This window comes from Microtus oregoni, unplaced genomic scaffold (assembly GCF_018167655.1).
Source record: "Microtus oregoni isolate MIOR12 unplaced genomic scaffold, Mior012 000005F_ref0000423, whole genome shotgun sequence".
NCBI lineage: Eukaryota > Metazoa > Chordata > Mammalia > Rodentia > Cricetidae > Microtus > Microtus oregoni.
The window spans coordinates 62,901,627-62,923,962 of record NW_024543064.1 but is presented as its reverse complement, the minus strand read 5'-3'; the positions used below and the strand labels follow the sequence as shown (position 1 = coordinate 62,923,962).

At 42.9% G+C, this 22,336-nt stretch overlaps 1 protein-coding gene across 3 annotated transcripts in view; it reads right to left on the bottom strand.

Annotated features, from left to right (window-relative positions):
• Positions 1–6,538: 6,538 nt before the first annotated feature.
• The window catches only part of Bnc2 (basonuclin 2), a 399,076-nt gene continuing 383,278 nt past the window's right edge, over positions 6,539–22,336 (bottom strand). For all 3 annotated transcript variants that reach the window (XM_041652806.1, XM_041652804.1, XM_041652805.1), the window contains one exon: positions 6,539–7,199. In XM_041652806.1, the coding sequence (XP_041508740.1) occupies positions 6,539–7,199 (661 nt within the window). The remainder of the gene's footprint in view (positions 7,200–22,336) is intronic.

The window sequence follows — 22,336 nt, the reverse complement described above, 5'->3', positions numbered from 1 at the left end:
AACATCCCAAACTGTTTTTCAGCTGCCATCCATAAGCAGTTTGTTTACAGCACACACTTTTTGACAAGGAAGAAGGTTTTAATCTTTTCCCCGTGGAATTCGGACACGCTAGTGCCACCCATGCCCCTGATTGGCAGGGAAATGGTCTTCATTGCACGGCCACACCCAACACTCCCCAAACGGGATGAACAGAGCACAGTCTGACTGTGGCTCTCTGCTGACCCTTTATGTAAGACATCATCTTTTTACTGTCCACTTAATAGCTGGGGTGAGCATGTAGAAGCAGCCTACGGTTTCCTGTGTTGGGAGGCTAGAAGCTGGCGGGGGGTGGGGCGGAGGGAGATGACACAAAGAGACAGGAGAGATGGAGAGGTGGGCTGATTGTGAATGAGCCTGTACAGCAGGGAACTGGTGGGAAAGCCTGGCCCTCTACTCAATTTCTCCTTCACCAGGGATAAACAGGCAATTACGCATCCTTTTATATTTGATGGCCAAGTGCTGAACTGGAAAGCATGCTATTAGTCTGTGTCCCTTCAGGGCCAGGGCAATAAGCAGCCGGGAGAGCTGGGGCTGAAGGGGAAGGGGTGTTGTCCGCTGTTAGTGTGACAGTCTTGTCAGCGGCGTCCACATTACTGGAAGGTAATAAAGTGACAAGCAAGTTATTAGAAAGATATGAGGTGAAATTGAACCGAAGCTTCTTGCTGCTCAGCCTGGCTTTTGCCTTTCCTCTTTGTAATGGTCTGCTATTTGTTACAAACCGAGCCTTGTCCTGAACCCTCTATAATTTTTTTTTCCTGCAGTAAAGGTCAAATGAATTTACAAGAACACTTTGGAGAAGAATAAAGATAGCTTTATGACAACTATAGTGTGTTGCTTCAAATATACGCTTCATATATATACATATATAATTATAATGAACAATAACACTGACTCAATTTAGTATACTTGTAAAAGTGTCGGACTTTTTAGCCCTGTTATTAGGCATTTGGAATTTTAAAAAATAAATGTCCAAAGGACAGTATCTGTCATCTAATTATTGTAGAAGGGCCGTAAAAATAAGTCTGTGTAAAATGTGGGGAAACCCGCATGAGGAAGGCGGGGCATGTGGACAAGAGCATGGGAGATGACCTACTGGTCGGCTCTATTAACAGGAGCTGCGTTATACCATTATAGTGAGTGCCTCTGCAATGACAGGAAGGCTGGGCATGAGCCCGGGGCATATCAGATACATTTTAAGAGTGACGGGGCAAGAATAATACGTAACATTCTGAGTTAAAGAAGAAACCAGCTGCCTCTGTGCCTCAGCGTCCATTTTGACCACAAGACCATCGGCCACACAGTGTGATGAGCCTGCGAGTCTAGGCTGCCTCAGCATGTGGATGTGAGTCACTTGCATGCTCTCCACTCATCGCAATTAGAAGCAGGCTTCATGCTGGGCACGAGCTGCCGCTGGCAGTGCATACCTCTAACCCCAGCACTCGGGAGGCAGAGGCAGGCAGACCTCTGGGAGTTTGAGGCCAGCCTGGTCTACATAGGTGGAGTTCCAGGACAGCCAGGATTGTTATACAAAAACCCTGTCTCAAAAAACCAAACAGGAAAAAAAAAAAGTAGGTTTCATCACTAGCCTTTAATTTAGGTGACTCCTTGCATCTCTGTGATTCCAAAAAAACCTGGCCATCACTTCTCACCCCCAAAATCAGAGCAACCCCAAAACTCACGGCTGCCTTTTCTGGCTCTTCTGACCTATAATAAACATCTTAAGATGTTTGTAAGTCCTCCCAGACATGTGCCCCATGACTCACTTGGTCACAGGGTACTCTGCAGGATCCTGCAGGATGTGTTGGTACCCATCGTCAGGACTGACTTAAAGACTTCTCTCCTGGACAACCACTGGCAATGCATTAACAGTTTTCCTTTCCAGCTACCCTCATACCAGAACTGGAGCCGGCTCTCTGCTAAACGCCTCTACAGAGAGAGCCACTCCCGGCCAATGGTTTTTGGCTTCTGCCTTTTATTACACTCCTTGCTCATTTAGATCCCTCCTAAAAACAAAGACTGAGAGGGAAAGAGCAAATCCACTCATTTAAATATTTCTAGTTTGGGGAACACCAAAATAATTAATTTTTTTATAATTTTAAAAAAGCTCGAAGGAGCGGAATGTCCACAGGATGGAAGCTAGACTCTCTGCTAGGTGTCATGCTCCTTGACAACAGCAGATGCAACACATCCTAGGACAGGCGGATTCTATTTACTGCCATTCAGCGGAACCCAATGCCAGCATGCTCGATTCAATCAAGGACTGCTCAGGTATGCTATGCCCATCTCAGTCTCATCATTGGCTTGTCTGTGTTTGAACTGCCAAGGGCCCCCATTTCATCCACTTGCCTGGTATATAATCATTGGCTTGTCTGTGTTTGAACTGCCAAGGGCCCCCATTTCATCCACTTGCCTGGTATATAATCTATGGAGTACACAGAGGGAAAGGAGGGGGAGATGTTATTATATTAGGTGGCAAGCAGGTTTCTCCTGAGTACAATGGGCCACGCTTCTAAGTCAACTCATTCTTCATAGACTCGGACCTTTTCTTTCCTCTTTAGAGCAATGTGTACACTAATGGGCTGTAACTGGTTAAACTCTTACTGGAAAGGCCTGGAAAGCCATGACCAAAGGAGTCACATGACCAGGACGGTGCCACTGCTCTGCTAACACTGGTTTCTAAAAAGATGTTAGTCATATTGAGAAGGAAAATGTCTGCACATTTGAACCTTAAGAAAGGATCTGACTGACCAGGGCAGCTGTGCTAAGATGAGCTACGCTGAGCTGGTTTATTTAAACACAATTACTAGTAGACCAAGAATACCAGGCTCTTTTATCTTTTCTCGCACTCTCAAAGCCAGATTACTCTTCTGTCTTTTTCCTTGCTCTCTTTCTCCCCCCTCCAAAGCATGCAGATAGATATTCCCCAAAGTGGACCCAGCCTTTCCAATATTTACAAAAACATAGTTTAAAGTGATCAGAATTGTATACTTCAACATTAGCTGGAGAACATGCATAACTAATATGGCCTAATCATATGCCAGCGATAAAACTTGGGCAAAACTCAATCAAATGGAAGAGAGCTACTTGGATGAAAATCTATGTTCCTATTAATTTTCAGCTAGAAACAGATGGATGTAGCTAAAAACGGTTGATGGGCAGAAAACCCCTACGAAGGAATAAATGATGGGCAGAAAAGAAGAGCGTGGCTGACCAAAATGCGCATCCCCTTATCCTGTCCATTTGCAGGCAAGCCTGGGGGCCACCATCTTCAGGGGAAGCCAGAACTGCACTCAGACAAGCCCAAGAACGAGCCATACCTGGGGAGCACGACTGTGTATCTCACGAATCTACATTTCATAGGCTGTATCCACCCACCTCCCCTGTCCCTTTTATGCAAATAGGCTTTATACTGGAAATTTAGTTATGAAAAGGCCACCATAACAATTGGGCACATGAAAAAACAAGGGACATACTTAAAAAGTGCCAGCTGCCCGGGTCCTAGTGCCGTTTCTGCACATAGAGTTTCCCAGCAAGGGAAACTCCACTTCTTGAACCTCATTCCTTCTGGACCTTTTCTAGTTGGCTGTAGTCATTAGCCAGGTGTGTGGCAAGTGACAAATGCTTGTTCAGAGTCTACGGTGCTGGCTGACGTAACTCCTGGCAGCTAGGTCATTCACCGAGGAGAGCCTTTTGACATTTTACTTGACATTCGATTAAACACGCTAAACACTGATTTCGTAGAAATGAATTCTCACATCTCTAAGAGTGTAACAATTGAAAGATGTTCAAACAGAAATGCATATTAATGTTCACAAAACAAGATGTAGCTTAGTCTACACACAGTCTAAAAGACAGTTTCCATAATTTCTGATGAGATTCTAACAATGTTTCAATCCTCTCTGAATCCAGCAGTTGGTAACAGACAACAGCACGAGATAGAGAACGCTAAGAGGAAGGAAGGTTCGCAAACAAATGTTCATTATTCTAGTTCAGTCTTTCACAGACACACTGTACAGAGTCTTGTATAAAAGAGAGGAACACATCTGCTTGCTCAGTTTAACACGACACCAAACAAAGCAACTAAGCTCTGGGGAAATCAAAGGTACAAGGAAACAGAACAGTTATTACTAATTCCTCAGCTTTTTACCGTAAACATTTGTCACGTAACAGACATTGCGTGTGATAGTTTCTTTGATACTGCAAATGCGTTTGGTCTTTTCCTCGCGATGGAATACATGAAGGACCAAGTGGACCCCATGGCATCTTCAGGAGACAAACATAAGGCTTTAGGAACACCTAGCTCATCTCTATGAGTGTACTGCTCAGAAATTCTCAAAAACAAAAAATCCGGAACCCCCAATGAATGATGCTTAATTTTGGAAAAATAAAATAAATACTGTGAGGTACAACAAGTCGCACAGGAATAATAGCAGAAACATATCAACAGTTTCCTTTGGCGAATTTAACGGAAGTGAATGCTGATGTGAGCACAGGAAAAATATATAAAACATGAAAAAAATGAAAATGATATGAAAAATTGAAACTAAGGGTATTTCTAAGTTTTAGACTGTTGGGAGAAATGTTTGAGGCCATTAAATGCAGAAAAGAAATACATTCTCTTTCTATTATGTAGTTTGACAAAATACTAGTGTTTGCCCCCCCACCCCCTCCCCAGAAAAAAAAAGAAAAGAAAAAGACAACAAAACCTACTCTGCAGGCACACCCCAGCAGTTCTGGCTGCAGACTAAGTTGAGTAAATACCATCATTTAGTCAGTATGCTGTGGTAGCTGGGGCTGCCAATGTGGTTAACCAGCTCAGGCAACATGTGTAAACATCAGAAACAAAACAAAACAAAAAGGTTTTGGAGCAGTCCCCCCCTCCCCGCTTGTTCTCACTCTCAATGGCTTGGTTGCAGGCTTGCTTTCATTTCTCTCTGACAAATCCGTGTGGGGAAACACCAAACACTACACAGTGAGATCCTGTCTTCCCCTCTCTTTCTGCCGCTCGCTCGCTCCGAGAGGAGTGCTGCTCAATTCAAGTTCAGCACGTGAGTTTTCAGAGCTCCCAAGAACAGCTGCTGTGGAGGGCTTTGCATTTTTGTGTATTAGGCAGGCCTGACTTGCCTTGCTGCTGCAGAATTTGCGACAAATGAGACATACAACAGACTGACCCAGCTCAGGCTTTCTCCTCTTTTTCAAAGGATAAGGGTTAGGGCCTTGGAAATAGGTGTTCAACGCTTACTGTCTTCAGCTCTGCTCCTTTAGTGAGTAGTTCAGGCCACTGCGTCCTGAAATGGCACCCTGCCTCTACAGGAGTGACTTGGCTGTTTCACACCATGTTAATGTCACTTAACATGTATGGAGGAAGGACACAAAGCTGATTCTAATAACACTCTGCACTCAGAAGAACCGCCGCTTTTTTTTTAAAGCGGTTTTTTGTGGCCAAAAAGTTGGCCTGTGGTTATGTTGAGTGACTAATTGTATTTTCTTTTCTGAAAACTTGTGCAAAGTTGGCAGTTTTGTGTTAACACTAATACTTTTTGTTTGGCATCTGTGCCCTTTACTGACCAGGACATTTTTATACAAGTGGGTTGTTTTTAAAGGAAAGATACTCACTGAAGTATGGCGAGAGTTTAAGGACAATAAGAAGCATGGATATTACACATCCCCCTGTAGTGTATGAAAAAAAGTGCATGGCTGGACTTATGTACTAGTACGGGACATTTTAAAAACTCAGGTCTGTGCTGCGAAGCATGCCAGCACGTCTTATTCACTATATCTAACAGGTAGTAAAAACAAGACCATGGGTATTTTTTTTGGTTGCTTTTTTTTATATATATATAAAGGAAATGTGCATTAATGCTAACAAAAATGAATAGAACTAGCCAACAAACTATTTATTTCCTGCATATCTAACAGCTGGATGTAACTGTCAAAATTAAAGAAGACTTAAACAACAATCAATACAACTGGTTTACATCATTGGCCTCTCAAGGCTAAATATTTACAGGCGAATCTGCCATGCTTTAATTAAAGATTCTCTCAAAACCTTCAAGTTCACAAAAGACAACTATAAGAAGTTCCTTTTTGTTTCTTTTCTCTTTTTTCCCTTTTATTTTTTGCAGGCAACAGTCATAAGTACAACAAAATGTCTCTTTGGAGAAGACCAAGAATTATTCTATCAAAATTGGGGCTAGCTGAACACATGTGTGTGTTCCTGTGTGTGTGTGTGTGTTGAAAGGGGTACTTTCGTTTTTACCCCAAGTAAAAGATCCACCCTCTCCCAAAACTATAAAGGAAAAGAAAAAAATTCAAAAGCACCTAGTGTTTATCATTTTTATCTAAAGAAAAGAAATATGTGGGTGCACAAGTGAAGACACAGAGCTACACACATGTGCACACACGCGTGTGCCCCGCTATGGAAGCACACACTGGCTATGGCAGTTCAAACATGTAGGCCATCTGGTGAGAGCTGGCATTTGTAGTGTACGGTCTGGGACTAATCTATTGAAGTGAAGGGAATGTTTTTGTGGAGATTAGGGTTCTGACTGTGCCGATTCCGGCTTCGCACAGAGGAAAACATCATGTTACAGCCCGGGACTTTGCACTTATGCATCTCTCGCAGATGCACAGTTTTGTAGTGGACCCTCAGGGTCCCCTTGTTGCTGTACATTTTGTGGCAAATGTTGCACAGGATCCCACCATTGCTCCCAGACAAGCTGCTGAACATAAGAGATCCAGAAACTTCAGCCCCTAGGCTGCCAGGGAGGGTGGGAGCCTCAGCCTTGTGTGCGGATTCCCCACTGTCACTGGCCCCATCAATGTCATCGAGAAGAATCCCCTCGTCGCTGCCTGCATCTGATTCTCTGGAGGAGTGGATACTGCTGCTGGACTGGAGGCTGGAGGTGGTGCTCAGGTCAAGGACCATGTAGTCCTCCGCCATGCCTCTCCCATACCCATTCAGGTGGGAGTCTTCTGTCCCTGCGGGAGAGGAGGCATCTTCCCTGACATCGAGCCCCAGAGGGTGCTGGGCACCATAGATCTTCATTAAAAATTCATCCCGGAGGTCCTTGCTGAGGGAGGGCTGCGATGAGTCCAGGCCCATGTCATCGAGTTCTTTGGTCAACAGTTTACGATGCAGGTTTATGTTGGCACTGTGTCTAGGAAAACAAGAGGGAAGGGGGGAGGCGCACAGGGAGCGGGGAAGGGTGAGAAAAAGGAGAGCATTTTAAAATTGATTCAACTTTCAGTCAGCACCAAATAAGCACATTCATTCCTAATTACACCATTATAAAAGCAAGCATTCCCCACATCCTCGGGATTGAGTGCAGGTGGGAGGTGCAGAAAGGGGAACTTTCCATTGATGTCATTTTTATGAATAAACTCTTCAAGGGCCAGGATGAGTGCACACTTAGGCCCTCTTTTCTCAATGGCTGTTCCGCTAGGGCATCAGCCACAGAGGACCTCATTGCAGATGTCTTAAACATAAAGTACGTCTAGGATAATAAACACGAAACAAGGTAAAAGAATGGAGCCTCCGCTTGTCTAAATGGAATAGTCTAAATTTACTTAAAATTAGAAAAGAACATCAAACAAGTTTTTTCTAATGCAGCAAACACTGTGAAATGGCCTTCATTTTTAAAAAGTAAATGGTCTACATAATTTAGGTTTAACTTAAAAAAATCATCTTCACCACTCTCCTATATTTCATGTTTTAGGTTTAAAAAGAAGTCTCAGGAAAACAGTAACTTCAAACAGTCCAAAGATTTCTTCTTTGTGACATGAATCTTTTCTCAAACCTGTCTGAAATCCCACCCAAATCTAACAGCAAAATACATTTAGTTTTTCAAAAGATACTACATTTTTAGCAATGAACTGTCTTCATCAAATAATGCTACTTTAAGGTTTAATTCTTTAAAATATAATCTGATAAATTATTTTCTAAATATATAACCCTTGCCTCCCCCCAACAAAAAAAATCCAAAAAGATAAAAATTAAAGCACAGTAAGTTTAAAAAATAATCAAGCACAATGACAGAGTCCCTTTAGTTCATAAACAGAACCCCTAACTTTGACAAGCAAAACATCACAGAGTTTTGCTTGTACTAAAAAGGGAGCAATTCATTCCCAGAGCATCTACAGGGACCTCAGGACTTATAAAACCCAAGTCACTGTTTATCCGAAAACATTGCCTTTTGTATTTACACCCCCCATTGACTTTGAAAGCGCCCTTGGGCATATACCTCTCTCCACCTGCAAAGGCTCAGATGTTTGCCAAGTACCTAAATTGAAAGCTACCCTCCACAAAAATAAGGTGATAAAGAAACAGGGAGATAAAACTTGCCAGCACTGGAGGCTGGACATCTTAGAGACGTTAACTGTGGTGATAGAAATGACCGAAATGGTCTGCATCAAGTTCAGGAGTCCTCCTGGTTATAATCAGAAGTCTCTCCAATTGGGAACAAGGGAGGCTAACACGTCCTAGAGAAGTGTGAGAGGTATGTGCCTCCAGGGCAAGAAAGGAGGGAGAGGCTTCCCACCTTTCCACACGAGACAATCAGCACTCTGGGTTGAGGGGCGGAGGGTGGCAGCCCTCTCCACACTGCACTTGGGAAGGCTGAGCTTACCTTGTGACAATAAGATCAGCTTTCTAATCTTTTGCTAAATCGATCACAAAAGAAAGCAAGAATGAGAGACAGAGAGAGAGAGAGAGAAAGAGGGAGAAAGAGAGAGAGAAAACAAATTCACATTCTAGACATCCGGCTTTTGAAAACTTAAACAATAAAATAGGGATTTAAAATGTTGTGATCACAAAATTATTTTCTGTCATAAGTGATCATCTCATATGTTGTCTTGATTTTCAGATCACCTGCATAATCCAAAAACCATCAATCAAATCAAATACACCAAATTCACAGCATCAGCATCAACCATAAATGAGTTCCAAACAGACGCATGCAGTGTGTGGGTACATGACTGTGGATAAACAGAAGTTGTCCGCACAGGCCTGTTCTGACATTCCCTTTTCCCTGGTGGCAGGTGTCAGATAACTGTGGGTGTGGCTAAGCAGAGTGCAGAAAATGCCTACTGTGAAGTCTTTCCCATGACATGCGGGGAGACACAGGGTTAGAACAAGAAGGAACATGGAAATAGTTAAACTGTGTACCACTACTCTACTGAGAAAACAAGCTGCCAGCTGTAAGCAGTTCATAAAACCCAACCCTCATTCATTATTTTTAACACCCCACCCCCTTTCTCCGTTTCTTGAACACACATTTGACTGCAATCTAGAACTCTGCCTTGTTTCTCACACATATGCAGTTACCACTTGCTAGGTTCGCTGCTGAGAAGACAGCAGCCAGACACACAAAGGTTGCATCAAGACAGACTGAACGAGGAAGAATAAATTAACATTGACAAGAGGGCATCCGGATCACCCTGACGGACACCTCTCCCATAGGATGACTTGTGAATTTACACGTCTCCACTGATATGTTACCAGGAAGGGATCTGCTCTCCACGTCTCACCGTACAGCAGGAGAAGGCTGTAATCTAATTAGACGATGTACCAGCCCTCAATATCTGTCAACCAAACGATGTGCAGAAATGTGGAGACCAGCTCTGGCACTCCACTCAACAGTGTCCCTTTTCCGCTGTCAGCAGTACTGTTGGCCTCTGTTAATATAATTACATTGACTTTTATTCAATTAAGTGCCATCCCTCGCTTACGAAAAAAAAGCTACTTTATCAATTGATTCAGGTGTAATGTAATAATAAAGATGAACTCATGGCAGCGCATTAACTCTGCTGTTCATAACTTCAGTGCATGGGTTCATTCACGGCAGTCGATTTCCATTATGCAACCACAGTTCAAGAGAATTGATTCTTTTATGTTCATTTCTTAATCTATTTCATTTTTGTTTAATAATCTTCCCAAACGCCATATGCAAAACACATGGAGTGGGGATGAGGGTAATGGGCGGGGGAAAGCCGGCTGGTTCAGCCCCATGCCTTGGACTTGGGAGTCTCCAGACTGTCACAGTGTTGCTGGGGTGGAGAGAAGACGAGCGAGATGAGGGAAAGCGGGCTGACTGAGGTTCTTTGTCAGACACCACCGGTCCTGTTCCTCAAGCCTCTACAGAACGGACAGGACAGGAGGCAGCACTTGGTTTTAACAAAGACCTATTGCTAGGCCCGCCAATCAGTCAATTCAAACCACTGACTGTCATAAAAACACCGCCCCCATGAGATACAAAGACCTAAGGTTAAGAGCAATTTGAGGACTATTACAAGTTTAATTGGATCAGCAAAACTGAAGAGGTAAAAAGAAGAAAGACAGAAAGAACTCACTACTGACAATCAGATGCTGAGCAAAAAGAAGCCCAGGATGGGAGGGAGGGGGCAGTGTGATGTAAACAGGGAGACCACAGCATAAGGATCCATTACCCAGAGATACACAAGCATTGTTCAAGAGCGAGATATCTAGTGTTCTGAACACTTACCTTGAAAAAGAAGGAAGACTAATAATTAGCTAAAATTTAGACTAAATAAGAGCCTGAGAATATAAAAAGCTGTTTCTGCTTGTTCTGATTAAGCAAATGATACAGCTACGAAGAAGGAAACTATTCTCACAAAGAAAAAAAAACAAAGAAAGAAGAAAAAGGAAAGATAAAGGCTGAGATAAAGAATTCATGAGTATGAAGGTAGGGGTTCATACACTGTTCTAAAAATTTTTCTCACACTTTCAAGACTTTAGATGAGATGTACGTCAGCCTGTGGCAGATGAGGCAGATTGCCTGGCACGCAGGAGGTAACCAATCAGACAAGCACAGACTCACAGAAGTTTTCTCACACAACACAGAGGATGGATGGTGCTGAGGAAGAAGCATTTCCCGTCTCTGTAAAATGACAGCAGTGACAGAGTGGAGAGTAAAGACTCCCTACAGTGTAAGGGACATCACAGGATGTAGGGCCAAGGCACTCGTCTCACTTGGGCTATGCATAGTTACCAACGTTTTCTGAAGTTCTAGTCTAACAATCTGCCAAAACTTAAGAGGTCACACACACAAATCAAAATGAAATAAAGCTTTAGATCCAGGGAAGGGTCTCAGTGCCTAAACTTCTGTCTTATCTGGAATGCTGAGTTAAGTCCTGTCGCTGGACCAATGCACACTACCCTGTCCTTTCTGTTTCTTGGAGGAAACCATACCTTAATCACAGAACACAGGATGCATCAAATGCTATCAGTGAACTCCAGACCCCACTGACAAGGAAAGCGAGTGCTGCGGTGGGCTTTGTTCTTATGTCTCATTTCCCCACGTGCCCAAGCGCCCAGGGGGAGCTGATGTAACACTTTACAAGCAAATGTTTGAACAAAACCAGAGTTTGAGTTAGGTTTGAAATACAGGGGAAGGACAGGAGGTTTTGTTGTTAGCTGCTTGTTCTTAAGAAAAGTCTTATGCTCAGGTTAGAAAATCAGACTGAGGCAAAGTGATGCTTAGTCTCCATCATAAACTTGCAAGTTAAAGAGAGCTGGAATCACCCGAGAGACAGGTCTCTGAGTATGTCTGGGGTGTGTCTTAATTATGCTATTGAAGTGGGGAGAGACCCATCCGCTGTGGGGTGGTACCATTCCTAGGCTGGGAATCCTGGGCTGCATGGAAGGAGACAACAGGCTGAATATGAGCCTCCACTGCTCTCTGCTTCCTGATTGGATATGGTGTGAGCAGTCCCTTCAAGCTTTTGCTGCCCTGACTTTCCCACCATGTACTCTGAGGTAAAGAAAACCTTGCTTCATGAAGTGTCTTTGCCAAGTATTTATCAAGGCAACAAAAAATAACTAAGCCAGCCAAAAACTAGTTTCCCAAATCCACTAATCAAGCTAATATGTTATATAAAATGTGCAATATGTAATTCTTAATTTCATGCCATTCCAGGATTAGTGAATTAATATCACACAATTCTTTGAGTAAAATGGAATTAAGATTTCACTTTTGTTTTTTGTTTTATTTACTTTCCTGCTCCACTCCATCACTTACCACAAATATATGTCAAATAGTCCCAAATAATACTGTCTAAAATGACCACAGTGAAATGTCTGCAGCAGACTGTGTGTGTGCAGTCATCCCTTGGTGTCATCCAGGGCTTGGTTCAGTACCAACCCTAAACCAGAATCCAGATTCTCCAAAGTCCCTTATAAACACTGGAAGTGCCCACCCTACACAATCCTTCATTATAAATTAAGTCATATCTGTATTACTTATGATTCCCACATAACATAAATGTTTTACAAATAGTCATTGTACTATGTCATGTAGGAAATAGTGACAAGAAAAGATGTTTTTTATGTGTTGGGTGTAACCGTGATTTTTCTCTAACATTTTCTGTTTGTGGCTGGTTGAATCCGTGAATATAGACTTGCTGGATATAAAGGGTCAGCTGTCTATGTACATGAAGAGAGGGAAAAAGAGAGGGAAGAGGGATTTCTCCAATCTAGGGGAGTATAGATGCCAGATGTGAATATAGGGTTAGTCAGCAGTACTTCCAAACAGATGTGAATGCGGGGTTAGTTAGCAGTACTTCCAAACAGATGGGTATACAGGGTTAGTTAGCAGTACTTCCAAACAGATGTGTATACAGGGTTAGTTAGCAGTACTTCCAAACAGATGGGTATACAGGGTTAGTTAGCAGTACTTCCAAACAGATGGTTATACAGGGTTAGTTAGCAGTACTTCCAAACAGATGTGAATGCGGGGTTAGTTAGCAGTACTTTCAAACAGAAATGTAAACCCTCCCCAAACTGCTCTCTCCTCAGCGCAGTGTTGTGAGACTGACGACCGCATTACCATTTATTGGTCACATGCTTACACCTCAGTGAGTTCAATGACATTTTGGCACTACCCATATTCTGAAAAACCGCAGTTGTTCGAGGATTTTCAATAAAGATTTTCTCCAGACTGTCTGCATTGCCCTCCTCCGGCACCCTGCCCCAGCTGACGAAGAAATGTAGTGTAAAATTATAGTGGATAATTCTCAAAAACCCAAAAAGTAAAGAGATGCAAAATTAATGCAAGAAATAAAGACTAAGCAAATTTTTAAAAAAATATGAAATTCAGTTTTTTTCAATCCCTTTTCATCTAAAACAAATCATCCACACTGGTCACGCAGGCAGTTACCTCTCCATTCAAATCATTCACTTGAAGATAAGCGCCCACCAAACTCTTTAGGGGATTAACTAATTTACTGCACAGATACGGCACGTCTGTTGTAATAACAGGTAGGATGTATTGGGGTCGACCATTTATCAGAATTAGACTTCTTTTCTCAATTCACAGTGAATTATGCTGCCCACACGACTCCCCTCTCTCAGAGCCTGCCATTCCCTTATGGCCCCTAACGTGGCAGGCAAACAAAATTGACAGTCTCATCTTGTCAACAAGGGGCGATTCTCCTGAGAAGCCATTTAACTTTGCAGAGGAAGCAATGTATTAATGTGCTTGGCCCAGGAATGTTAATCATCTTCAGGCTTCCGATCTATCTTTGACGTGAGCGAAATCACCAAATTTGTTTACTAAATGAATCGTAATATGCTAATAAGAAAGCATGACATATATGGAAAAGCCAAACAGATGGTTTGTTTACTCCACTTTGCAGCTTTATAAATGCTGTAACTCTGAAGATGTTAGTGAGAATTATTGGTTGGTGGGCAGAGGCAAACATGTCTTTTGCATACTAAATTTGGCACTACAGTTAGAAAACAATTTGTCATTGCTGCGGAATGCATAAAAATGTTAACGGAGTGATGGCATTTGGGAGGGCAGATGGGTAGATGGAAAATGTGGATGCCGCCTGCTCAGGTTAAGCATAGAATTGATATCCATCAACAGCCTTGCTCACTAACCACTGTAATGTTGAGTTGTGACTCACACAAGAAGGCTTTCAGTCGTGCCTGTTGCGCTGTAAGGCAAGGGGAGGGTGACAGTGTGACGAGGGTATGTTTTCCCAGCACTTGAGGGGTTCTCCACCAGGTAGCTTATCTGGTACTCAGCTACTGCTATTGTTGGGGAAGAAAAGGCACAGCCTCTTTTAAAGATAATCTGGGTGCAATTTTATGTTTTGCACCTACTCAGGCTGGAAGAATAAAAAAACCTTTATATCTTCTGATTCATATTTTACTGTCTAATTTAAAGAGTTTCTTAGAAAAGATGTTTTTTTCCCAAATAATTGGAATGAACTGCTTTCTTCATATTCAAATCTGTCTTCCATTAGAAATTTCAATATGTAAAATATAGGACATTGATTTCTGAGATCATTTTAAAAGGAAATAATTTCTGAGAGGAAGTATTTAAAATGTTCTATATCGTTCAAACAGTTAATTTGTGATCTTAAGAAATGACATTAGGGATCTCTAGGTTCCCCATGGAAAGAGACTACGGTATCTTGTAGGACCATCAATATTACTTAGCTTTGGACTTTGTCCAAAAACGTATGTGGAAAAATGAAGGTAATGAACTTGAAAACTCAGGTGAGCACAGTCTCGTCTGCATAGCTGCTCATGTGTCAAAGCTGCCAGCTGAAACACGACTACTTTGGTGGGCCCACCAGTAGCGTACCTGTGCTGCTAAAGACTCCATCCTGCACAAGCATCCACATGATGTTTGCGAATTCCCTTGTAGTCACACCAGCATGGTTGGAAGTACAGAATATTTCAGTAAAGAGTTGCTTCCTACCACCAAACATTCTAGCCCAAACATATGCTTGAGACCACCACTAACTTCGCAGAGCCTCCCGGTGCACCGCTCTATAGGGCTGAACTTTTAAACTTCCTGGCTGACTAGCAACAAGAACACAAAGTGATCCACAGAACCACCGGGTTCTTGCTGTCCAAGGATCACTTTGGAGCAAGAAACATTAGCGCTGTCCCAGCCTGGCTCTTATATCTCATTTGAAACATCTCATTCCTCACCAACAAAGAAAATTTCAATAAAGTACTTTTACTGGCTTAACAACCTCAAGCTCCTGGGATTGTCAAAGTGCTAAGCCTTTTCCAAGGAGAGAAGAAATCAGCAGCTCAAATATAATTAACCTTCCATTCTCAATGCAAACTGCCACGCAAAGGAGCTCCGCGGTCTATTAGGGAAGTTATAATGGCCAACAGGCAGAAGCAAAATTGGTCAAAAAGTTGGCTGCTGCTGTCATATTTTTGGAATTATGATTAATGGTACTAATAATGTGGATGATTACTGATATGTGTATCTCCAGCAGTTTATCATATTGCTCTGGCTGCCTACATCCACAATAAACAGGATGCGATCATTTACCTCTTTATTGAAGGCAACCCCTCTCTTGAAGGAGCATATTCTAATTACTTCGTAATGTTTTATGTCTTAAACATTTTGCAGCTCTGGACCTTGCCAACTGCTTCATGTCTACCATTGATTAATTACTGAAGGTTTAATCAAAATTTAGAACCTAATGTAGTCATTTATGAGAGCACCACAGTGCCAAAGTAGTTAGGCTCTGCTCCCGAGTTTGGAGAGTGTTCGGTTCAAAATCAAATCCCAGTCAGGCACGAAGATCCAAGAATTTCACCTTGGGTGCTCTGAGGTTGCCAATTCCATCTCTGCTGATGAATGGAAGGTAATCTAACTACAGGTAAACAACAGTTTTACCTTCTCTCTCACCACTGGGCTCCCCCTTCCCTCCCAATCCTCAAGCCTACAGAGCCACACTGCCTGCTGCTCTGGAGAAAAGGGGATGCTTCTGAACACCCATCATGAGAACATAGTTTTGAAGTGGTTAAACAAGTGAAAAATAATTTGCTGGGACAAATACATAAGTTTTTTTTATGTGGATTTTTTTTATGGTTCTGTCATACAACCATTCACCGTTGAAGTTAAGTGTTTTTTTAATACCATTACTGAACTGCTGAAATGGATGCTAATATAGCTTGGAGTGCTAATGTCAAGTCGTGGTAATAAAAAAGACAGACTGCTGAATGAAATAATTTCATGTAAAAAATAGAACAAAAGTGCTCTCTCTCCCTCTCTGCACTTTTATTGAATTGGGACTGACTGAGCCAATTGCTTTAGAAGTCTGTAAAACACAATTACTAGTGAGCGAAGTGACCCACCAGTGCCCCCTCAGTGACAGAGGGCACTAAAAAGGCAGCCGAGTTACAGCAGCTCCCCTCAGCCCCATCAGACAGCAGAGGCTTCCTTCCTTCCAAGGGCCTGTTGTTTGCTCAAAATCTATAGCTTTGCTTAGCAAAACTTGCAATTTCCCATCAGCGTGATGAAGTAGCTTCATCTATCGCTTTCTAGGATGGTTTCCTTTGGAAATGAAGGACCATCTGTGTTTTGGTCTTTCGGCTCAAGTGTTTTCATATATAAACACACATGTGCACCGCTGGTGCTCTTACGGGAGAAGGTGGGCGTGATTGAGTGCTCAGGTACAATCCAGCCAAACGGAGCCATCCCCTACACATGTCTAGGTAGAGTCACGTGGCCTCTCTTCTCTGTCTTTCTTTCCCAAAGTGTCGTAAAAATTAGAGCAAGCAAGAAAAAGAATTAAGTTGGAAGTAGGTAACATTTTCCCCCTTAGTTAATAAAAGAGGCAATAAACTCTGCAAAGTAGTAGAGTTAAGATCACTAACACTTCAGCCTGACGGCATTTTACCAGGAATTTACAACTCTCCTTTTAATCCAAGCAGCTTGCATTAGGACATAAAATGTAGGTGTTTTTTAAAGTATAGCTTTATGCGAAATGACTGAAGAAAAACTGTCCTTTCTGAAACTGTCCTCTCTTCCCCTGACTTGCTGTGCCTGCCTCTCTCACACACACAGCTTGGCACTCGGCAATCACAGCCACCACATCTCCTTTAAAGTTTTAACATTGTAACTTTTTGGCAAGTGCAAACTTCTTTCATAGACTGCCATATCCACCTAGTTGGAGGTCCTGAGAGTCTATGGGGAAAACATTACACCATTTCCCAGTAGCCTTAGGAAGGGGAAAGGACAACAACTATAGAGATCAGCCTCCCTGGGAAGTCCAGCAGCAAAGTCTTTCATTGCCTTTGCAAACAATACTAGCTAGAGAGTTGGTATGAGTTTTTCACCTAAGGGAGAAGGGAGCCCACCAGGGTTACAGCAGTGAACAGAGGGGAAGATTTCACTGGGGTTACATGGGTGAACAGGGGGAGGGATCCCACCAGGGACACACGGGTGAACAGGGGGAGGGATCCCACCAGGGACACACGGGTGAACAGGGGGAGGGATCCCACCAGGGACACACGGGTGAACAGGGGGAAAGATCCCACCAGGGACACACGGGTGAACAGGGGGAGGGATCCCACCAGGGACACACGGGTGAACAGGGGGAGGGATCCCACCAGGGACACACGGGTGAACAGGGGAGGGATCCCACCAGGGACACACTGGTGAAGAGGGAAAGATCCCACCAGGGTCACACGGGTGAAGAGGGAGGGATCCCACCAGGGTCACACAGGTGAAGAGGGAGGATCCCACCAGGGTCACACAGGTGAAGAGGGAGGGAATCCACCAGGATCACACAGGTGAAGAGGGAGGATCCCACCAGGGTCATACAGGTGAAGAGGGAGGGAATCCACCAGGATCACACAGGTGAAGAGGGAGGGAATCCACCAGGGTCACACAGGTGAAGAGGGAGGATCCCACCAGGGTCACACAGGTGAAGAGGGAGGGAATCCACCAGGGTCACACAGGTGAAGAGGGAGGATCCCACCAGGGTCACACAGGTGAAGAGGGAGGGATCCCACCAGTGTCACACGAGTGACCAGTGGGGAGGATCCCATTGGGGATTACAAGGGTGAACAGAGGGAAGGATCCCACGGGGGTTACAAGGGTGAATATTAATGGATGTGCATAGTCTCATACCACCTTGCTACTGTAAGGATATCTGCAAACACAAGCATCTCAAATGACATTTCATATCAGCAAGACTCACAACTAGAAAGTCTATCAGGGGTATAATAGACTCTAATGAACCAGAAACAGAAAGCTGGAAAATGACCCTTTCCAAGTTATACCATCATGAAACATACTGCCTGGGTACTCATGGTGCATCTTCTCTGGTATTTGCCGGGAGTTTCCAGGCAGAGCTGGTAAAAAGAGAAGGCAACGATAAAGGCTGTTCACAAGCATTCTGTTTGTCGTGGGGGCTCTACAGTCACGAGAGAGTCAATAGTAACTTCCCTCCACAGCATTTATAAAGCATCTCTGCACGTGCAAGGGCAAGTGTTTTGCTAGCCACTGGGCTGTCTCTGTGGCACACGGTTCTGAAGATGGTGGCGGGGAAGGCTGCTTGTGGAGGAGCGAAAGGTCAGCAGAGGTTTAAATGAGCTTGTCTTGTATCCAGCTGGGCCAGCAGGAGGTCATTAGGAAGATCCAAGGCTCACTTTAGGCTTGACAGAGTCTCTCCCCATGATACAAGGAGACCGTTTTGCTCATTGCTCTTCTTTCAGTATATAAAAAGAACCCCGGGGACAAGAATGACACCGAAGTTTATCTTACTACCAAAGTTTTGCTTGAGGAGGGCACAACCAGCAATTACTCAGGAGGGGGATTTACTTTGTTTGTTTGCTTTTGATGGAAAGTAATGGAGATAAGTACAAAAGGCCTATTGATCTGCTGGTTCTATTGTGAAACCAAACAGAGGAGCAGTGGGGAAACATCTCTTAGCCTTTAAAAGCCAGAGGACCCACACAACTTCACTCTATAAGGAGTTTTGGAAGCAGAGAATTGAAATCGGATTGGGCACAGTGTTGGGAATGAAGCAGTCATCTATTAAGAGGCTCTCCTCTGAGGATTAGCACACTGTTTGACAGCTAATTACATTAGGGCACATATACTAATAGTTCCCTTGAATTGGTGCTAAGTGGCTCGTTTCTTGGAGGTATCGCCTGGTATTTATTGAAAAGCTCTCTCTATAAAAGTTCTCTATAAGTTTCCAAACATAGAGAATGATGGAAAAAATGGATGCTGCTTTGGTGAGAAGGTGAAAACAGGAGGCAGGTAGCACGTTTTCGCATCCTCACCTCTGCTGTTAATGTATGCAGTGGCTCATCAGAGCAGCTCATGTTAATTTATTCCTGCACACCTGTATAGGGCTGGAAGTCAGGTAATAAGATGAGCAGAAACTATACATCTCTGCTGTTTAGCTATGGCTACCCAGAGGCCTATACGAGAACAAATTTAGTTCTGGAGGCATCAGCAGGTTTTAATAAACCAAATACAGATGTCTTACTCCATACAAATCAAGAAGTTTACATGTTTAAATCTGCACTGATTTAACTAGCAATCAAAAAGAAGGCTCACACTTGGCACCAATGGTTGCCTCATATTTATTTATAAATCACCCTAGGCAGATATTATTTTGTTTTAAAATGTATTCATCTGGCTGAAACAACCTCCACACACCTTAAAGATCAGGAAGAGGCTCTTGCCTTCCTGATAAAATCTATGGCAAACTTTGGCAATTGCTGTGAGAAGGTTACAAATGAAGAGGGAGAAGTTCACAAGGATGCTAACTTCTTTCTGTACAACACACCATCTATGAAGAGGGAGAAGTTCACAAGGATGCTAACTTCTTTCTGTACAACACATCATCTATGAAGAGGGAGAAGTTCACAAGGATGCTAACTTCTTTCTGTACAACACACCATCTCGTTTCTGAAGGTCTTCATTTTTAAATTTCCAATCACCAAAGCAAATACAAATAAAACAGCACACTAGGAAATGACGAGGAAGGTTAGGAAAAGGACGGATATGGATTCAGCTGTTTGTTTGCTTCCTACTCCCCTCGAATTAAAAAAAAAAACAAACAATGTATGGGTTTCTCTTCTGCATAGGTTAGTGGCCAGTGAACCCTTCTAAATATGAAGTTGTGTGGGAGGTCCTTCTGTCTCTGTGTTGCTATTGTTAGTTAATGAATTAAAGAAACTGCTTTGGCCTGTTGATAGGGCAGAACTTAGGTAGGCAGTGAAGACAGAACTGAATGCTGGGAGAAAGAAGGGTAGGAGAGATGCCATGGAGCCGCTGGAGACAGATGCTGGGAATTTTACCTGGTAAGCCACAGCCTTGTGGCAATACACAGATTAATAGCAATGGGTTAAACTAATATGTAAGACTTAGCCAATAAGAAGCTAGGGCTAATGGGCCAAGCAGTGTCTTAATTAATACAGTTCCTGTGTGGTTATTTCGGTCTGGGTGGCGGGGATGAACAAGTGGCTCACTCCGTGCAACAATGAAGTCAGAGGATGAGAAAGTAGCACAGGTAAACTAAGGTCTGCGGAGTGTGACTAGCATGCTTTTATGAATACTGCAGCTCCAGGCCACATGGTTAGAACTTCTACCCAGGGAGTGTCTCATATGTATAGTTCCACACGTTCCCTGACAGAGGAACAACCCAGCAGCAGAAAATCAAGGGATACGTAAAGAAAGAATCTGACAATCATCTCGGAGCATCAGAGCTCTTTACAGAGGAAACACTCTTCCTTCACTTCAATCATTCAGAATAAAGGTCATTCTTACAACGGGTGGTGAGGAGGGGAAGCAGTCGTGCACATTAGCTTGCTCTTTGTCATTAATGTGGAACGGTCCTTCTGACTTCTGAATTGAACAAACACACCATTATTGGCAACTACACATAGAAGGACACCTTTGATAATGTTTCTGTCTGTTGTCATCCTTTGCATGCATGTCTTTCTCTCACTGTCAAACCTAAAACATAGCACTGTTTTTCTATCTCATCCTAACATGCTCATCCGAGGACCACAATGCACCCTTACATGCATACTCATCTCAGAAGCTGCTTTCAGCTCCTATAAGATATTGCAGTTTGGAGGACAAGGCAGTTGCACTGGCAAACAGGAGAAAGGAGGAAACGCAGGGTGTTCTAGGAGCCCTGCAAACTTCAGCTACCATGGGGATATTTTCCACACTGGAACTTCCTCTCGACTGCTTCATTTGTACAAGGAAGACACTGCGTAGTCAAGGAAGGATGAAGTCAGGCCTCCTTGTGTAGAAAGAAACGGTTTGGAGAGAGAAGGTCTAAAGACAAAGGAGAGTGTCTTGGGAAGGTCTGTTGGCTAAAGAGAAAGGTAAGAAAGCTCGTCACTGTTTTAGTTCATCGTTTGATTAAAAGAGGAACACAGGCTTTCTGAGTTTAGTAGTAAAGAGAAGACTCGAAACAGATAACAGATGAGACTTCAAAGTCCCTGTGCACAGGAGGCACAACCACTGGCTGACAGTCATTGATGAAATGATTACGTCTGAGAGGGAAATCTAATTATGTTCCCAAGTCCACTGTGCAGAGATTCAGGAAGAGGCTGGCAATTCAATGGCATTACTGTGTCTTGGTACTCTGGTGCCAGTTAGTCACACATCACTGTGTCAATTCAAGTCATCATTTCAACAGGATGAATATTTTCCTTTGGCAAAAAAAATAAAGGCCCAACTTTTTATTTTGTTTTATTATTTTTTTAAGGATTTAGCTTGGGCTAAAAAACAATCTGTGTGGTTTTTAGAAAGCCAAATTTCAAGAATAAAAAAAATTCACTTTATCTTTTTTCAATTTCTATTTTGTCATTTGTCACAGGACAAACTCTAAAATGAAAAAGACTAGATATGGTATACTATTTCACCCTCAACAATGTATCCACTGTCTTTTGAAACAGCCTGTCTGTGCTCCTCCTGTACTTGGAAGATCACTGGTCTAACTTCTGTGTAGCTGGCACTGGCTAATCTCCCAAGTCCTGACAATAAAAATGGCAACTAAAATAACCCTTTTCTGTCAGCAAGTACTTCCCCGGAGACAAACAATTCTGTCTCAGCAGCACCTCCCTTTGTGTCTGGACACAGACACAGCAGCTCTTAGTGTGTTCTAGCGTTCAGTACTGACTGTGCATTTGTGAAAGCTCCAGGCTCGGGTTCTTCCCCTTTGCTATTTATTCCAGCGTTATGAACTGTGATGTTTTCAGCAAACCAAAATGTGAAAGGAATTCATGCAAATAAGCTTAAAATGTTGGCTTGTCTTCAAATACTCCATTTTCATAAATATTTCATGCAAGTTTTCACAAGTCTATTTGTTAAAAAATTTCAATGAAATTTTTTTCAATACATTAACCTCATCATCACTAATATACTGTTTGCAATCCAAAAGAATATTATTCCAAAAAAGGAATGGGGGTGGAACTGCATTTATTAATCAAAGAGTAAGCATCTTATCTGGTATTTTCTGGGACTGTCAATAAAAATTTAGA